Raw genomic sequence first — 16,764 nt, forward strand, 5'->3', positions numbered from 1 at the left:
ATCGAACCCTCTAGGCTACCTGACTGCCCCGTACGCTTCCAATAATTCAGAGATGAGACGTGCTGAGAACTTAGTAGGGAGACATCACAACAAAGATTTTTCATGCACATATTTTGACATAAACTCTTTCAAAACCATAGACCCCAGACATGTAATCACGTCAAAATAGTCTTATTTGTAAGAAACCTTGACCTACCTGAACACACAATGCCATTTAGAAGTGGTCAAATGTAACAAATGTTATATTTGGGATAAAACTTTCTTAGTAGGTACAGTTTCTCGTACTTTTTTGTGTCGAGTCCTGTCGTGACCTAGACTACTGTACCAGTTGTCGGACTTTAATTTTTTGTGGAATCCTCGGTGACTGAGTAGGTAAGATCGCTCACTTTGTGTGCTGGCGATTAGGTGCCTCACTCTGGCTGCGTGGGTTCGAATCCCGGACGGGACTCAACCCACAAAGTACGAGAATCTGTACTATACTAAGAAAGTGTTATCCCAAATATAACATTTGTTATTGATCTACCTGTCATATCATTTCTTTATTAGATCTATCACAGTTCACAATGTCTGAAATACGTATTCAAATTCAATTTATCATTCTTTTATATATAAATCTAGATCTATATTATTCACTATTTCACGCAATGTTATCGAAAATAAAATGCTCGCACACACACTTAGACAAACCGTCCACATCAAACATGGAAAAGTGCAAAATAAAGATGTTTCAACTAAATCTTTACATATATTATAGATCTAGTAAACAAAGTAATAAATAAAATCCACAAAAAGTTATCTTAAACAAATGACTTACCACAGTACAACAATGAAGTGTAAACTTTGGGAGCCGGGAAGCATCTATGTCAATAGACGATCTAGTAAGTGCAAGGTCGTGTAACCCTAAAACGTAAGTCATGTATTAATTTTCTTACAACTAATTTCATATATTTGAATTTACGTATTTTATTCTGAAGATAAAGGCAGTTTAGAACAAACCATTAAGGTTAAATGCATTCTCATTTTTGTATAGTGCTACAACAATAGTTTTTCTGATCTAATAAGACGTTGTATGTAGTGTTTTATAAAAAAGCATAGGTTCTTGTTGGAATTTGTTTTACTAGTATACTCGGACCCCATGTAGACTGGTTCCCGTTCGTTCCTTTGATTGGAAAGTAGACTGGTTCCCGTTCGTTCCTGCGACTGGAAAGCGGAACAAGTGCAGCGACACCAAGCGGAGGATCCGGGAACCAGTCTAATTGGAAAGCGGAACAAGTGCAACCAAGAGCAAGCTCCTCACAGCGATAGTACGTTCCCGGAGCTCTCTATACTATCGCTGCCACCAGTCAAAACTTCACACTGTGTAAGGCGACTACAGCCATGCATGGAGCTAGGGCCTAATCGTGACCTATCGAACTACAGCCAGAAGCGTGTTCAGGAAGGCGGGCGCGAGCGAACAGCGAGACACTTAATGCCTTCCTGAACGGAAGGCGCGTACTCGCTTTCGCGGCACAGCATTCAAAATGGCGTCGCCGGGTATCGGGACTGCTCTACTCGAGTTTGCTTTAGAGGAATTATCAAGGCCGGCGGAGGCAATGGATGCCACTTATTTAGATTACGCCCACACTGCTCTCAGTGTTTTATCAGAAGACAGAAGAGGGATCCAAGCCCCACTTGGCACAGGACGCGTAGAGGCAACCGTACCTCGATACAGCGAACCCCTGTTCAGGGCTCACTTCAGAATGAACAGAACATCCTTTCAGGTTGTAATGTTATTTCCAGTAGTGAATAAAGGCAAAAATTGTCACTGCTAGAATACCGGATAACTTCCGCCATAGGTCTATTAGAAATAAGGAATTTGCACGCGCTCCTTCCTCAGTGACAGTTTACAACTTATTGTACGTGTTGTTTTAACAACCTTGATAAACTATTAGGGGATTTAGGGCGGGACTTTCCCAACACAACGACCTTGAAACAAGTGCATAAGTAAATGTCATTTTTTGTTTCCCGAGTTAATGGAAGAACGATCCAAAAATCAGATGGTTTTGATTAAACATGTTGACGTCCAGTTTTCAGTGTTTATCATGTTTATGAAATATTGCTTAGGTATTGAATTTTGACCTTTAACCAAGCAGACAACATATTTCTGCATATTTGGAGCTTCATCGCCCAATGAAAGAATTTTCAAAATAGTCTAGCTATTAAAAAAGATGTGCTGCTATTTTAGTAGCATTTGAGGAAACGAGGAATCCCATATTCCATGACTATGACGGACCTTATTGGGGTTAGCTCTATAAACCCTATCATAAACATGTCATATTTTTTATCATAAAACATTACAGGTAAATAATAATTTGAACATGATAAACTACTTTAGGCAAATTAAGACTACTGTTTTTTATCATGCCTCCCCAGTTCCAGGGTCTGCAACAGCTCTTATTGGCTTTAGTAGTATTATGGTCCGTCATGGAAAACTGTGTAGATATATCTGGCCCATCTTCCCGAGGCAAGTGTGACTAGTGGATGCTCTTGCCTCAGTAACCTGTATCTAGACTTTTCAACCATACATTATTTGTTTTGGCAAGCAGATGTGATCACACATCTGTTATTTCAAGAAGTGTGAAAGGTTCACACATTTAATTTCCAATTTCATCACAAGTATGATGGGTTCATACTTTGATGTTCACAATAACTAAGTGTATATTGAAATTAGATGTAATGAAGCTTTTGAATGGTATGCATGTAGTTTTTATTTTGTATTGCAATTTACTTTCTTGTGTTAATAAAATTCTTAATCTCATTGTTTCATGTCTTCTAACAACAAATTACTTCACTTGAAATACAAATATTATTTTTTATAATTTTAGTATTTATGTTTTCATGTTACTTTTGCATCTTTACTGAATATAATGATTCATATGTTGCACTTTATATAGTATCAAGAAACTCCTTAAATTTGTTATGTGAGCTCTTCCATAAGTATTCTGAGAAAGAAGATAAATGGGTAGATGAATAAATATCACATAGCATGCAGTTTGGTACCATGTATTAAAAAGTATGTAGATTTTAATATTTTATCTAGACTTTGTTTTCACTATCACTCTCATCTGAAATAAGTATGTTTATGAGATGATAATAATAGTGATTATAATCAAAATATGAATATGTTTCTGCATTTGTGTTGAAATCTAGTGCGGTTAGGATATCTAAAGCATTGTAAGAGAGATTATCTTGCTATCTTGCTGGCATGTCTCTTTAGTTTTATCTGAATCAAATTTTAAATTACGAGCACATATTCGGAATTGAGATTCATATGTGGTCAGGAATTGTAACCTAGCATGAGGAAGATACCGAGATATTTGCAAAACACATTAAATCATTGCCGGAGCTCTGCACTTTCTGATGGCCGGAACAAGACCAGGGAGTATCAGGTTCATCGCCCTTTACAGTGAGTGTCCTTTTAAATTTGCATACATCTATTATTTTAGCAAGTGTGATGGGTTCACACATCTATTATTTCAAGAAGTGTGAAAGGTTCACACATTTAATTTCATCACAAGTATGATGGGTTCATACTTTGATGTTCATAATAACAAAGTGTATATTGAACTTAGATGTAATGAAGCTTTTGAATGGTAGTCTGAAAGAGTATTCTTTAGACATCGGTTCGATTCCGGTCAAAGGCAAACACATCAAGAATCCTTATTCACTGCATGTATTGTTTATTTTGTAATGCAATTTACTTTCTTGTGTTAATATAATTTTTATTCTCATTGTTTCTTGTCTTCTAACAACAAATTACTTTACTTGAAATACAAATATTTTTTTTTTTTATTATTTTAGTATTTATGTTTTCATGTTACTTTTGCATCTTTACTGAAATAATGATTTATATGTTGCACTTTATATAGTATCAAGAAACTCCTTAAATTTGTTATTTGAGCTCTTCCATAAGTATTCTGAGAAAGAAGATAAATGGGTAGATGAATAAATATCACATAGCATGCAGTGTGTCAGCTCCTGTATACCACATGGTGTAGGTGTGTCAGCTCCTGTATACCACGTGGTGTAGGTGTGTCAGCTCCTGTATACCACGTGGTTTAGGTGTGTCAGCTCCTGTATACCACATGGTGTAGGTGTGTCAGCTCCTGTATACCACGTGGTGTAGGTGTGTCAGCTCCTGTATACCACATGGTGTAGGTGTGTCAGCGCCTGTATACCACATGGTGTAGGTGTGTCAGCTCCTGTATACCACATGGTGTAGGTGTGTCAGCGCCTGTATACCACACGGTGTAGGTGTGTCAGCTCCTGTATACCACATGGTGTAGGTGTGTCAGCGCCTGTATACCACATGGTGTAGGTGTGTCAGCGCCTGTATACCACATGGTGTAGCTGTGTCAGCTCCTGTATACCACATGGTGTAGGTGTGTCAGCTCCTGTATACCACATGGTGTAGGTGTGTCAGCTCCTGTATACCACATGGTGTAGGTGTGTCAGCGCCTGTATACCACATGGTGTAGGTGTGTCAGCGCCTGTATACCACATGGTGTAGGTGTGTCAGCTCCTGTATACCACGTGGTGTAGGTGTGTCAGCTCCTGTATACCACATGGTGTAGGTGTGTCAGCTCCTGTATACCACGTGGTGTAGGTGTGTCAGCTCCTGTATACCACATGGTGTAGGTGTGTCAGCGCCTGTATACCACATGGTGTAGGTGTGTCAGCTCCTGTATACCACATGGTGTAGGTGTGTCAGCGCCTGTATACCACATGGTGTAGGTGTGTCAGCTCCTGTATACCACATGGTGAAGTTGCGCAGCGCCTGTATACCACACGGTGTAGGTGTGTCAGCTCCTGTATACCACATGGTGTAGCTGTGTCAGCTCCTGTATACCACATGGTGTAGGTGTGTCAGCTCCTGTATACCACATGGTGTAGGTGTGTCAGCGCCTGTATACCACATGGTGAAGTTGCGCAGCGCCTGTATACCACATGGTGTAGGTGTGTCAGCGCCTGTATACCACATGGTGTAGGTGTGTCAGCTCCTGTATACCACATGGTGTAGGTGTGTCAGCTCCTGTATACCACATGGTGAAGGTGCGCAGCGCCTGTATACCACATGGTGTAGGTGTGTCAGCTCCTGTATACCACATGGTGTAGGTGTGTCAGCTCCTGTATACCACATGGCGAAGGTGCGCAGCGCCTGTATACCACATGGTGTAGGTGTGTCAGCTCCTGTATACCACATGGTGTAGGTGTGTCAGCTCCTGTATACCACATGGTGAAGGTGCGCAGCTCCTGTATACCACATGGTGTAGGTGTGTCAGCTCCTGTATACCACATGGTGTAGGTGTGTCAGCTCCTGTATACCACATGGTGTAGGTGTGTCAGCTCCTGTATACCACATGGTGTAGCTGTGTCAGCGCCTGTATACCACATGGTGTAGGTGTGTCAGCTCCTGTATACCACGTGGTGTAGGTGTGTCAGCGCCTGTATACCACATGGTGTAGCTGTGTCAGCTCCTGTATACCACATGGTGTAGGTGTGTCAGCTCCTGTATACCACATGGTGTAGGTGTGTCAGCGCCTGTATACCACATGGTGTAGGTGTGTCAGCTCCTGTATACCACATGGTGTAGGTGTGTCAGCTCCTGTATACCACATGGTTTAGGTGTGTCAGCGCCTGTATACCACATGGTGTAGGTGTGTCAGCGCCTGTATACCACATGGTGTAGGTGTGTCAGCTCCTGTATACCACATGGTGAAGGTGCGCAGCGCCTGTATACCACATGGTGTAGGTGTGTCAGCTCCTGTATACCACATGGTGAAGGTGCGCAGCTCCTGTATACCACATGGTGAAGGTGCGCAGCGCCTGTATACCAGATAGATTAGCTTTGTAGCATTGTATTTGAAGCACATTCCTACAACTTAAAATATTTTGTTCATGGAAAAATTGCTGAAGACATTTTCATTTTTTCATTTAATATTTATTTCAGGAGTTACTTGAGCTACTTGGGCCACACATGGAAGCAAGGACTATCAGTCTTGAAAGAAGGACACTTGCCTGCATTTGGTATGTGAGCAACACTGAAACATTCAGGAGTGTTGTTGACCGTTTCAACATGAGTAAAGGGTCTTTACATTATTATCTGCACAATTTCTGCAGGACACTAACAGCCAGGCAGTACTGCCAAACCTTATATCCTGGCCAAAAGTTTGTGATTATGCCAGTGTTGCAGACAAATGTTCAAATAGAGCTGGCTTTCCAGGTGTAGTTGGGATGGTCGATGGATCATACATTCCCATCCCTGGACCAAATGCATTCAGGGATTCCTACATCTGTAGGAAAGGATACCCTGCCATGCATTTGCAGGGTGTTTGTGACAGCCAATTGAAATTTATTAATGTTTATTGTGCATATCCGGGGTCTGCCCATGATGCCAGAGTGTTTAAAAACAGTCCTTTGGCTCAAAAACTGGCTGATGATCCCCTACCGAAGGAATATCACCTGCTTGGGGACTCAGCTTATGGCCTCTCAAGTTCACTACTTGTGCCCTTTCGAGACAATGGCCATTTGACAAATGTGGAAAAGCGGTACAACAGTGCACACAGTTCTACACGTGTGGACATTGAACGCTGTTTCGGCCTTTTAAAAGGAAAATTCAGGAAACTTAAGTTCTTAGACATGAGGAATGTAAGGGATATTCCCCTGGTGATTGTAGCTTGTTGTGCTCTTCACAACTTTATTTTGGCGAGAGAATCGTTCTCTGAAATTGAACTTGACATTGAAGAAGCTGCATCAGCTGATGACAGCAATACAGGTCTGAACTGTAAATCAGGCATTGCAAAACGAGAAGAAATTGCTCAGCTCTTAGCTTAACGTAACAGCCCTCACTGTTTTTGCATTGCTCACATCCCTGATCATAGGTTTCTGGCTGCCCAAGGGACGCAATTGAATATACAAGGTTTACAAACAATTAGGCACCTTTCACATTGGAATGTTAACACTTGAAGACCTACGGAAATAACATGTAAACACTGAAAATTTGCTTAACCTATGAAACCGTCTTTGTGACACAGATGGCTGTACATTTTTAATTAAACTGTTTATGAAAAACAACAGTTCAAATCTAACCTACTGAAGTTCACATGGGAAGAATATGACAAACACTTTTCATCCAGAAACTTGGATGATAGTGTGTATAACACATAATATTTGTAAAAAGAAAAAAATGCACCCCTCTATATACATAGAGACGAGCAGTGACACCCGTCATCTTGGTTCTTCTACAAGATTTCGCACTCGGTTCGAATCATAGCACATTATCGCATGAAATTTGAATGTCACTATTGTTTATTTTAGCCAATCAGAAACGTTTGGCGAGTGTAGCACCGTTATTTTCGGCCACCTTTTTCTTGTTTACCTCAGCAGCGAAGCTTATGATTGAAATTTGATTGTTGTTTGAAAATAAATACGAGGTAAGGTGACCACAGATGAACACAATTGTGTTGCCTGAGGTTTGTTTAGCAAGTTCCAATAGGTTGAAATAAGTGATATTCATATTTTATGTGATAATGTGCTATGATTCGAACTGAGTGCGAAATCTTGAAGAAGAACCAAGATGGCAGGTGTCACTATGTATATAGAGGGGTGTGATTTTTTTTCTCATGACAAATATTTTGTGTTATACACGCTATCATCGAGTTCCTGTGACTTTGTCAGATGCTTTGAATTATATCCAGAAACAACAATTGATAACAAAATGTGGAAATTTTAAAAAAAAAAACATTCACAGAATTATTACTACAGAATAGTTTGTACACAAATTATGTACATGTGATTCAACTACCTGTACTTTGTACAAAAATAAACCTGAAGTGTTCGACCACATTTTCCTTCACTTAACAGGAATTAATGCAGCAAAAATGTGAAATGGTACAAATCCATCACAAAAGTACAGCTAAAAAAATGAACCTGAAGTGTTCAAACACATTTTCCTTCCCTTAACAGGAATTAATGCAGCAAAAATGTGAAATGGTGCAAATCCATCACAAAAGTACAGCTACAAGATATATGGTCACATAGAGACAAAGCGATTAGAAGTGTTACAGTTGTCTTCTACTATTTTTTCCACCATAGATGACCTTGACATAACCTACACTGAAAAAAAGTCAGTTTGGCTGTACATTAAATATTTATTGTTTGTATGAATTTTCTCTCAACATGGAGGCTAATGTCTGCAACACTTCTAGTCGCTTTGTCTCTATTTCCAACCGTCTGCTTTCAAGCTCCATTCTTTCCCTGTGCATCCGGTTTAGGTCAGAACGGAATTCTGCCATTTCTGACACTGATGAAGCTGCCCTTCTTTTTCTGTTGGGAGTTGTTGGCGTCAAATTTGGAACGTCTACAGGTGCCTCGGCTGCTCCACAACATTCCCCCTTCTCTTTCACCTCTGTCTGCGCTGGCTCCTCCCTAAAGATACTCCCAGCTTCAACTAGAGGCTGGACAGCAGGATCTCCAGCATACATTTCCTCCATTAGGCTGAAGTATCGCCATGACTGTCTCCCACTGCCTGTCTTCTTCTGGCGGTCCTTGATGGTCTTGTGCCTAAAAGAACATTAGTTAATAATTAGTCAATAATATTTCAATGCGACTTGCTAAACAGAATATATTGATGGAAACAACAGAAACAGGTACCATTTGAAAATGCCTGGATTTACTGGGTCCATATATGATCTTACTATTTACTAATACAACTCACATCGTGAGATAACATTACTTGCCCGTGAAGAGATCACCCGTTTAATAAACATACAGCTGTATTACACATTGTGTAATACCAAAACGCGTGCTTATGTACTCTCGGAACACGTTTCACGAAAAATATTGAAAGCTCTCAACATCCCTTGGCTTATTCAACGACATTGTGTGTGGAGATGATAGATCACTGAGAGGAGCTTAAGCACACTCGATGACCCCAGCAACCTTGTTGCTAGGCTGACGTCACATGGCATTGTTTCGCCGATGGATCTTGCAACTAAATTCCACAAATTACGTCATCGGGTATTGTGACGTTATTGAAAACTTTGAGGTGCAAGGCCCGTTCCACAACACGATCGTATTGTAGCGCGACGACAGTCGTTGGTCTAAGTTAAAGTATGTGAGATGCGAAAGTCTTAGCCCTACGATAATTTTGTGAATTCTAAAGGTAGACCCGTTGTATGGTATGAAATTCATACGTTTCAACTTTTGACGTGTTTGAAGTATTATTCTGTTAAACTCAATTGGACTATGTCGTGGATCATATAGGTGTCAGCCTATTTATACTCAACAGTATAATTCAAAAAACGTTATAAATTGCAAGTAATAAATAAAATACTAAACTCGCTCCCGTGTAAAACCAATTTTATGAAACTCGTGAATAGTTGTATATACAACTATTCACTCGTTTCATAAAATTGGTATTACACGGGAGCTCGTTTAGTATTCTATATTTATCCTAATATTCAACAAAGAGAAAATACCTTGATCTCATACTTCTGAACTTTTTGTCACAGTCTTCTCCTGTGAAGGAATGTCCCTTTCCACGCATTTCTTCTCCCACCCTCCGCCAAGCCTGTTTTGAGGTTATTGTGCTGCTGCTGAAGAGGTCGCAATGCTGCCTCCTCAGCTCTACAAGCAGCAGGACTGCTTCGTGTTTCCAGTGAACTCTCTCTGCAACAAGATGGTATACATACATTTAGTGAAGAAATAAATAACAGTACATGAAATGATGAGGGATCGCGTTGGCATTTGGGTATAATATGAATTTCAACAATGTTTCAGGGTTATACGGAGCATGGCAGTATAACATTTTAGTCTAACCTCTTCAACTGCAGATAAGCTACCAAGCCCCAGGGGCGGGATTTGAAAATACAAACTAAAGTAAACAATAACAACAATACCATGGGTATAAGCTGTTAGTAATATGCAATTTACAAACTTGTTCTTAATCTGCTAAAATATGTCTCAAAAGATAGCAAACCTTGAGAATCTGTAGTTCCACTGGAGAATAAGGATTCTGTAAACAAGTAAATGGTAAATACATGTAAAGAATTATATCACTTCATGATTCCTGACAGACATACTATGCAATAAATATTCAGTAAGGTCTCTATAAAACTCTTAGTATCTCTTTGGCCTTATAGGTACATTGTCATTTGATATTTTCTAAAGACATATTTTTCTGTTTCTGCACTTAGCATTACTGCAGCTGTATGACGGCGGCCAGTAAACCAGACAATTCAATGATTGACATTATGAGCATTGATCCAGGCAATTGGGATACGATGACATGCATCAACTAAGCCTGACCACCCAATCCAGTTGGTCGAGCATAATTGATTTAACGGCAAGCCTTGGTTGCTAAAGAAATATTCTAACCTGGATCTTCACAGGAGATGCCCTATTTAGTGACATCTAAGCATATTTTTATCTTGCTATTATCATGTGATTATTAGTACTTGAATTTTGACCAATGATATTTTCCATTGGTGCCACAATATAAATTTTGAGGTCTAAAAGAATTGAAACCGCACCAGTTTCGTCCAGGTCCATTTCAGTTCGGGCCTCCGATGCAGAGTTTCCAATGAATCTGGAAAGTGCTGAAAGGAAATGAATACAGATACTGGATTGCAATCAATATGTGCATAAACTTCACTATTTAGAAATATGGTTAAGTTTGTTACATAACCTAGATATTATAGTTAACAGAGGATGTCACAATACAGGGGTCACACGAAACAGTACATATCTTGATACAGAAGCAACAACATGATATGTATCTCCATACTGCATATTCAACATTTTATGCAGAAAACCCGGTCATTGGACAGAATAGTCCATGGACTCGCTCATAAAGTTAGACGACAACTAACAAGTGACTATACTATTCTGTATTAGAAAATAATAAGGAAAAAACAAGTATATGTACCGTAATATGACAGGCAGCAAGGATAAACTGGTCGTTCTTGTTACAGGGTCAATTTTCATATGACGAACAAGAGAGTTATGAGAAATTACAACAATAGTTTGTACTTGCTTATGATACTGATGCAAAATCAACATGGACAATCGTTATGGGTTAAATGTGAATCAATACCAAATTAAATGTATCGGGTATCGTATTGTGCATGGTTTACCTCTAGGTTCCATAATTGTGCTGTTGTGTGATGCTGTTGTGGCTGCTGCTGTTGCTGTTGCTGTTGCCGAAGGAACTAAAAATAATTCAACACTTGAAATAGTTCATATGATTGTGGATATCAAAACAGGTGCATAATATTCAACATGTTTTGCCCAAAATTTCTATCTAACTCACGGTAGGGTGGTGACAATTCTAAAACACTTATCTGTACTAATCAGCACGACCATTTAAATGTAAAAGTATTTCCTTTATCAAGTGTATTTGGAAATTTAAATTCATGTAATATCTACCATAATCTTAAATAATTAAAGACTCGATGATGGATCACTTTTAAAGGAAATAACATACAAACCATCAGGTAGTGTTGCTGCCAAGAGTTCCATGAAACGGACTTTTTCCCTGCTAGAAAGGTCCGTAGGCGCTAGATTTGCTAATGTCTGCAGATCTTTATCTGTAAGGTCCTTACTGTATGCTGCCTGACTGTATGCATCAAATTCTGTAGTAGGACTGATGGTGACACCATGGTCCTTGGCTGCCTCCCTAAATGCACCCAGCAGGCCCATGTCCGAAATGACACGGAGTGACCCTGCAGAAGCTGAAGTTATATTCCACATATCATATCAAATACAAGAAATATGCTACTGTTAACATTGGTATATCTTTTCCTATTAAATCTAGTTTGAACTAATACTATATAACATTAAAAAGTAATAATATTTCCATGTCTTGATCAACATAATCATGGAAACATATTCATCGAAATGCAGTTTGACATGCTGTAAGGGCATACTTCAAAATTCATAAGCATTGTAAGAGGTTAGTTTTCAATCCCGATTAAAGTCAGAAAGAGATGGAGCACTTTTGAGACTCAGCGAGAGAGAATTCCACAGAGATGCAGCTAATGGATTGAAAGGCTTTGAACCATATCTTTCTATTTCAATAATAGACAAGAACATCAAGGAGAAGTTGATCAGATGAACTAAGTTGTCTTGTAGGAACATATTGTGAAGTCTGTTGTTGTAGATGTGCAGAAGCAATCCCATTTACTAAACATTGCTAAATGATATGTAAGAGAAAGTTAGTTGTTTATCACTACACTTTGCAATATTAAAGTTATATGACAGCAGTTGTAATTTTTAAGTCTAGCTATGTGTACTAAGCAGTACATGCACAATACAACATACATACAACCACCACAAATAGAATGGGTGTAAATCAAAGCCAACAACCACAGATGCACTAGTCAATCTATTGAGCACAAGAACACACTCTAGTGAATTACTGCTGAGGGGTATAAAGCTAGTAGAGTAGTTAGTACCACTGACACAAGCCATTATTCAAAAGGTGTTTGTTTCTGGAAAATTATCATTTTGGATCGTTAGGCAGGAAATATGAGCAATCATTTAGAAAATATTGTAAACTTCAGTGCTTAAAGAAGTAAAAAGTGGGGTATACTATAATCTGGTATTTATAAATGTACCCACTCCCAAGAAGCAAGCACACAAAAGCAGATAAAGAAAAGGTAATACTACAAGATATTTCTACAAAAATGTATACCTCATTATTACCATGTAAACCTGGAAACAAAAACACACACAATATAATACCTCATATTTAATATTTAACATTCACCAGAAAACAGTAGTCAGTTATATTAATGGGTATCTACTAATTTGGTCTAAATATGAATGATTAAATGTGTAAATGAACAACACATATGGTACGACTTTCGCCAAATACTCTGAAGGGTATGCTAGTAGTTTATGCAATAACAAGAAATTAAACATACAATATTTAATACCTAATATCAGTTGAGAGATTATCTATCCAAAATGATGAGAAAATTGTAATCCAACCTTTCAAAATTATTTGAACCAGTTATACTAAGTACATACTTAGGGTTCTTTTCCCAGATGCATCAACAGGATACATATTTTCCAGTTTGGAAAATAGCGATTCTGCCACTAAGGTCTCTGAAAATATTTGCATACATTAATATGATTAAATGATCAAACAAAACAAAATTTTAAAAACGTGTGAATAATTCAACAATTATTTCAGTAAAAGTGTAAAAATAACATAAATACAAAAATTTAATCTTTATATGCACTTAAATAATTGGTTGTTTAAAAACATGCAATATTAAAATAATTATAATAAAACAAGAATATGACAGTCATTACAAAATAAACAATACATGCAGTGAATAAGGATTCTTGATGTGTTTGCCTTTGACCGGAATCGAACCGATGTCTAAAGAATACTCTTTCAGACTACCATTCAAAAGCTTCATTACATCTAAGTTCAATATACACTTTGTTATTATGAACATCAAAGTATGAACCCATCATACTTGTGATGAAATTAAATGTGTGAACCTTTCACACTTCTTGAAATAATAGATGTGTTAACCCATCACACTTGCTAAAATAATAGATGTATGCAAATTTAAAAGGACACTCACTGTAAAGGGCAATGAACCTGATACTCCCTGGTCTTGTTCCGGCCATCAGAAAGTGCAGAGCTCCTGCAATGTTTTAATGTGTTTTGCAAATATCTCGGTATCTTCCTCATGCTAGGTTACAATTCCTGACCACATATGAATCTCAATTCCGAATATGTGCTCGTAATTTAAAATTTGATTCAGATAAAACTAAAGAGACATGCCAGCAAGATAGCAAGATAATCTCTCTTACAATGCTTTAGATATCCTAACCGCACTAGATTTCAACACAAATGCAGAAACATATTCATATTTTGATTATAATCACTATTATTATCATCTCATAAACATACTTATTTCAGATGTGAGTGATAGTGAAAACAAAGTCTAGATAAAATATTAAAATCTACATACTTTTTAATACATGGTACCAAACTGCATGCTATGTGATATTTATTAATCTATCCATTTATCTTCTTTCTCAGAATACTTATGGAAGAGCTCACATAACAAATTTAAGGAGATTCTTGATACTATATAAAGTGCAACATATAAATCATTATATTCAGTAAAGATGCAAAAGTAACATGAAAACATAAATACTAAAATTATAAAAAATAATATTTGTATTCCAAGTAAAGTAATTTGTTGTTAGAAGACATGAAACAATGAGATTAAGAATTATATTAACACAAGAAAGTAAATTGCATTACAAAATAAAAATACATGCATACCATTCAAAAGCTTCATTACATCTAATTTCAATATACACTTAGTTATTATGAACATCAAAGTATGAACCCATCATACTTGTGATGAAATTAAATGTGTGAACCTTTCACACTATTGAATGAATGAATACACATGTGAACCCATCACACTTCTTGAAATAACAGATGTGTGAACCTTTCACACTTGCTAAAATAAAAAATGCATGGAGCTCTAACAGTGCACTTACTGTACAGGGCGATGAACCTGATACTCATCTGTCTTGTTTCGGCCATTAGAAGGTGCAGATCTCCAGCATTGATTTAATGTGTTTTGCAAATAAAGTTACATTTGTTGCCCACAGATGAATTTCAAAATTTGGATTTGGACAATCTAATGAGACTTATGCCATAAAGCAACATAATCTCTTTCCCAATATAATCTAAAGGACTTTGGTTTAACAGAAAATAGGGAAAGGTATTATTATTCTTATTACTATTATTCAGCATACAAGTATAGATGAAAGTATTTATTTCCATGACAGATCCTGATATCCTAATACTATTAAAGGCTATTTGAGATGTTGCAGACCCCAGTGTGGACAGACTGACATTACACACACCGTCAATGCTATTCCATTGCCTATTCTTTGATTTGCACGTGAGTTGTCTCCTTCAGTGACATGGTTGACAGTAGTTGAATTTATGCGCAATCAATACATGCTCCATAAGTATTAAGTATACATTACATGCATAAGTATAAGAGTGATTATGATTAACACCAAAGTTTTAATTTGCTCTAAGCAGATGCATCTTAACATTCTAAAATAATCTTTCACAATAAAACTTTGACTCATCGCGTTTGCTATAATATTTTTGGATCAGTTCTCTTAATAAGCAAAACAATACACCCACATCTTGGCCACCTCAAATGGTGGGTATTCATGTGGCAGTGTTTACTTTCACATTTGGCATTTAAGCATAAGTTTGAACCGTTCATATAATTAGCTGCGAGCACATACATGAAATAATTATGTCGCAAAAATTTATTGACTTGAGAATATTTTATAAAAACACTGTTCGATTTTGGCTATTTACAGTGTCCATCGATCAATATACTATCTATATAAATATAGGATCTTCAGTATTCGTGCAAAGCCTGAACGACAGAATGGTCGTCACACATACACACTCACACACATAGACTATTTCTATGAGTATAGGTGTAAATTCAAAGCGTGTAGGCCTATATGATCTAATAGAGAAAACACTGAAACTAAAAGCATGTTGCGTTATTGTACATTCTCCCCAGTTTGTCTATTCTGTTCACTCGTCTACTGACACAGTAAAGTCTACAGCAAACAGATACTGTTGCAGCAAATGCTACCTCTACAGAGCGTTTCTGACACTAGAGTAAGCTGTAAAATTGTCCTTACCTTGAGAACATCGCTTGTGTACACCTGGATGGACAAACAGTGTGTACAATTTTGTATTATCTCCGTTTGTTAGGCACAGTTCCATCATTTGCACAATGTTGGACGCCATCTTGAATGACTAGGCGAACTACCTTCCGCGCTTGATCGCGAGTACACGCGTGCGCTCGTGCGGCCAGCCGTGTTCAACAGCGGGCGCTCGCGTAATATCGCGAGCGCCCGCCCTCTAGTCTGTCTTAAGACCCTGATAAAAAATTTATATCAAATACAGCCCATGCAAGTCTATAGTGTTTGGCAAGTCTAGATCACTCCAGTATCTGAAAATGAAGAGAGTCACTGGGCTCCTTTTTATTAGAGCGGGTGGGGCAATACTCGGACAGTGGCAGTACCCGGAAACCCAGCAAATTAACACGTGTACACAATAAACAAAAGTACTGATGCGCATAATTTTCACGCAGGCTTCTTCCTCTTCCTCCCTGACGTCAGAAAAGATTCGTCTGCTACTGGTAACACTCACGATAAAAGCTCGTGTGCATGTTTTCCCACGTGACCATGTCGCCCACGCATTTTGTTGCGTTTTGGCAATGCATTGTAGTTTCTGATCATAAGGTTATAGCTTCCGCACGACTAGTTTCTGGTCTGCTTTTTCTGTTTTTGGCGACTTCTTGTGAATCGACCATGCCAACATGGAAACGTTTGGCGCGAAAATTCTAAAAATAACCTAATTAAGCTGTGTCCGACTACTACCTCGGAGAAATTACGTGGGAAGGCAGTACTCGGACAGTCGACAAATAAAATTTGGAAATACATATCAGAATTTTTTTAAATAAAAATAATTGAAAAAAAGCTATTAAGAAAATGCAAAATGAAAAAATAGGGTTTTTTTCGATCGCCAGTGACATACTTTAAGAGGGTTCTGATTGGGGATGGGGTGGTGTGGTGCACGTGACTTTGTCTTTGGGGGTGTTATTCAGGGGGTTAATACGTACAGTATGTCAGTTGCAT

The 16,764-nt window shown here is 38.0% G+C and overlaps 2 protein-coding genes across 2 annotated transcripts; one reads left to right on the forward strand and one right to left on the reverse strand.

Moving 5' to 3' along the window:
- Positions 1–1,520: 1,520 nt before the first annotated feature.
- LOC139471407 (uncharacterized) lies at positions 1,521–7,586 on the forward strand. Its single transcript, XM_071253774.1, has 3 exons — positions 1,521–1,697; positions 5,990–6,264; positions 6,438–7,586. The coding sequence occupies exons 1-3, from the start codon at positions 1,521–1,523 to the stop codon at positions 6,871–6,873; spliced, it is 888 nt and encodes a 295-aa protein (XP_071109875.1). The 3' UTR covers positions 6,874–7,586.
- LOC139471197 (uncharacterized) lies at positions 7,305–11,755 on the reverse strand. The gene is made up of 6 exons (XM_071253482.1): positions 11,529–11,755; positions 11,175–11,249; positions 10,572–10,637; positions 10,019–10,054; positions 9,519–9,708; positions 7,305–8,601 (listed from the first exon to the last, which is right to left on the reverse strand). Exons 1-6 carry the CDS (start codon positions 11,737–11,739, stop codon positions 8,190–8,192), a joined length of 990 nt encoding a protein of 329 aa, XP_071109583.1. The 5' UTR covers positions 11,740–11,755; the 3' UTR covers positions 7,305–8,189.
- Positions 11,756–16,764: the final 5,009 nt, after the last annotated feature.

This window comes from Haliotis cracherodii, unplaced genomic scaffold (genome assembly GCF_022045235.1).
Source record: "Haliotis cracherodii isolate W230 unplaced genomic scaffold, xgHalCrac1.p SCAF_22, whole genome shotgun sequence".
NCBI classification, from domain to species: Eukaryota; Metazoa; Mollusca; class Gastropoda; order Lepetellida; family Haliotidae; genus Haliotis; species Haliotis cracherodii.

Bases quoted from the DNA above. Each gene is read 5' to 3' on its own strand.
- LOC139471407 (XM_071253774.1), top strand. From the start codon at position 1,521: ATGGCGTCGCCGGGTATCGGGACTGCTCTACTCGAGTTTGCTTTAGAG. The intron at 1,698-5,989 runs GTACCTCGATAC...TATTTATTTCAG, and splicing joins CAGGACGCGTAGAGGCAACC to GAGTTACTTGAGCTACTTGG. The intron at 6,265-6,437 runs GTAGTTGGGATG...CCATGATGCCAG, and splicing joins ATAGAGCTGGCTTTCCAGGT to AGTGTTTAAAAACAGTCCTT.
- LOC139471197 (XM_071253482.1), bottom strand. From the start codon at position 11,739: ATGGGCCTGCTGGGTGCATTTAGGGAGGCAGCCAAGGACCATGGTGTC. The intron at 11,250-11,528 runs GTTTGTATGTTA...AATTATTTTTAG, and splicing joins GGCAGCAACACTACCTGATG to TTCCTTCGGCAACAGCAACA. The intron at 10,638-11,174 runs GTAAACCATGCA...ATTTCCTTTCAG, and splicing joins CACAATTATGGAACCTAGAG to CACTTTCCAGATTCATTGGA.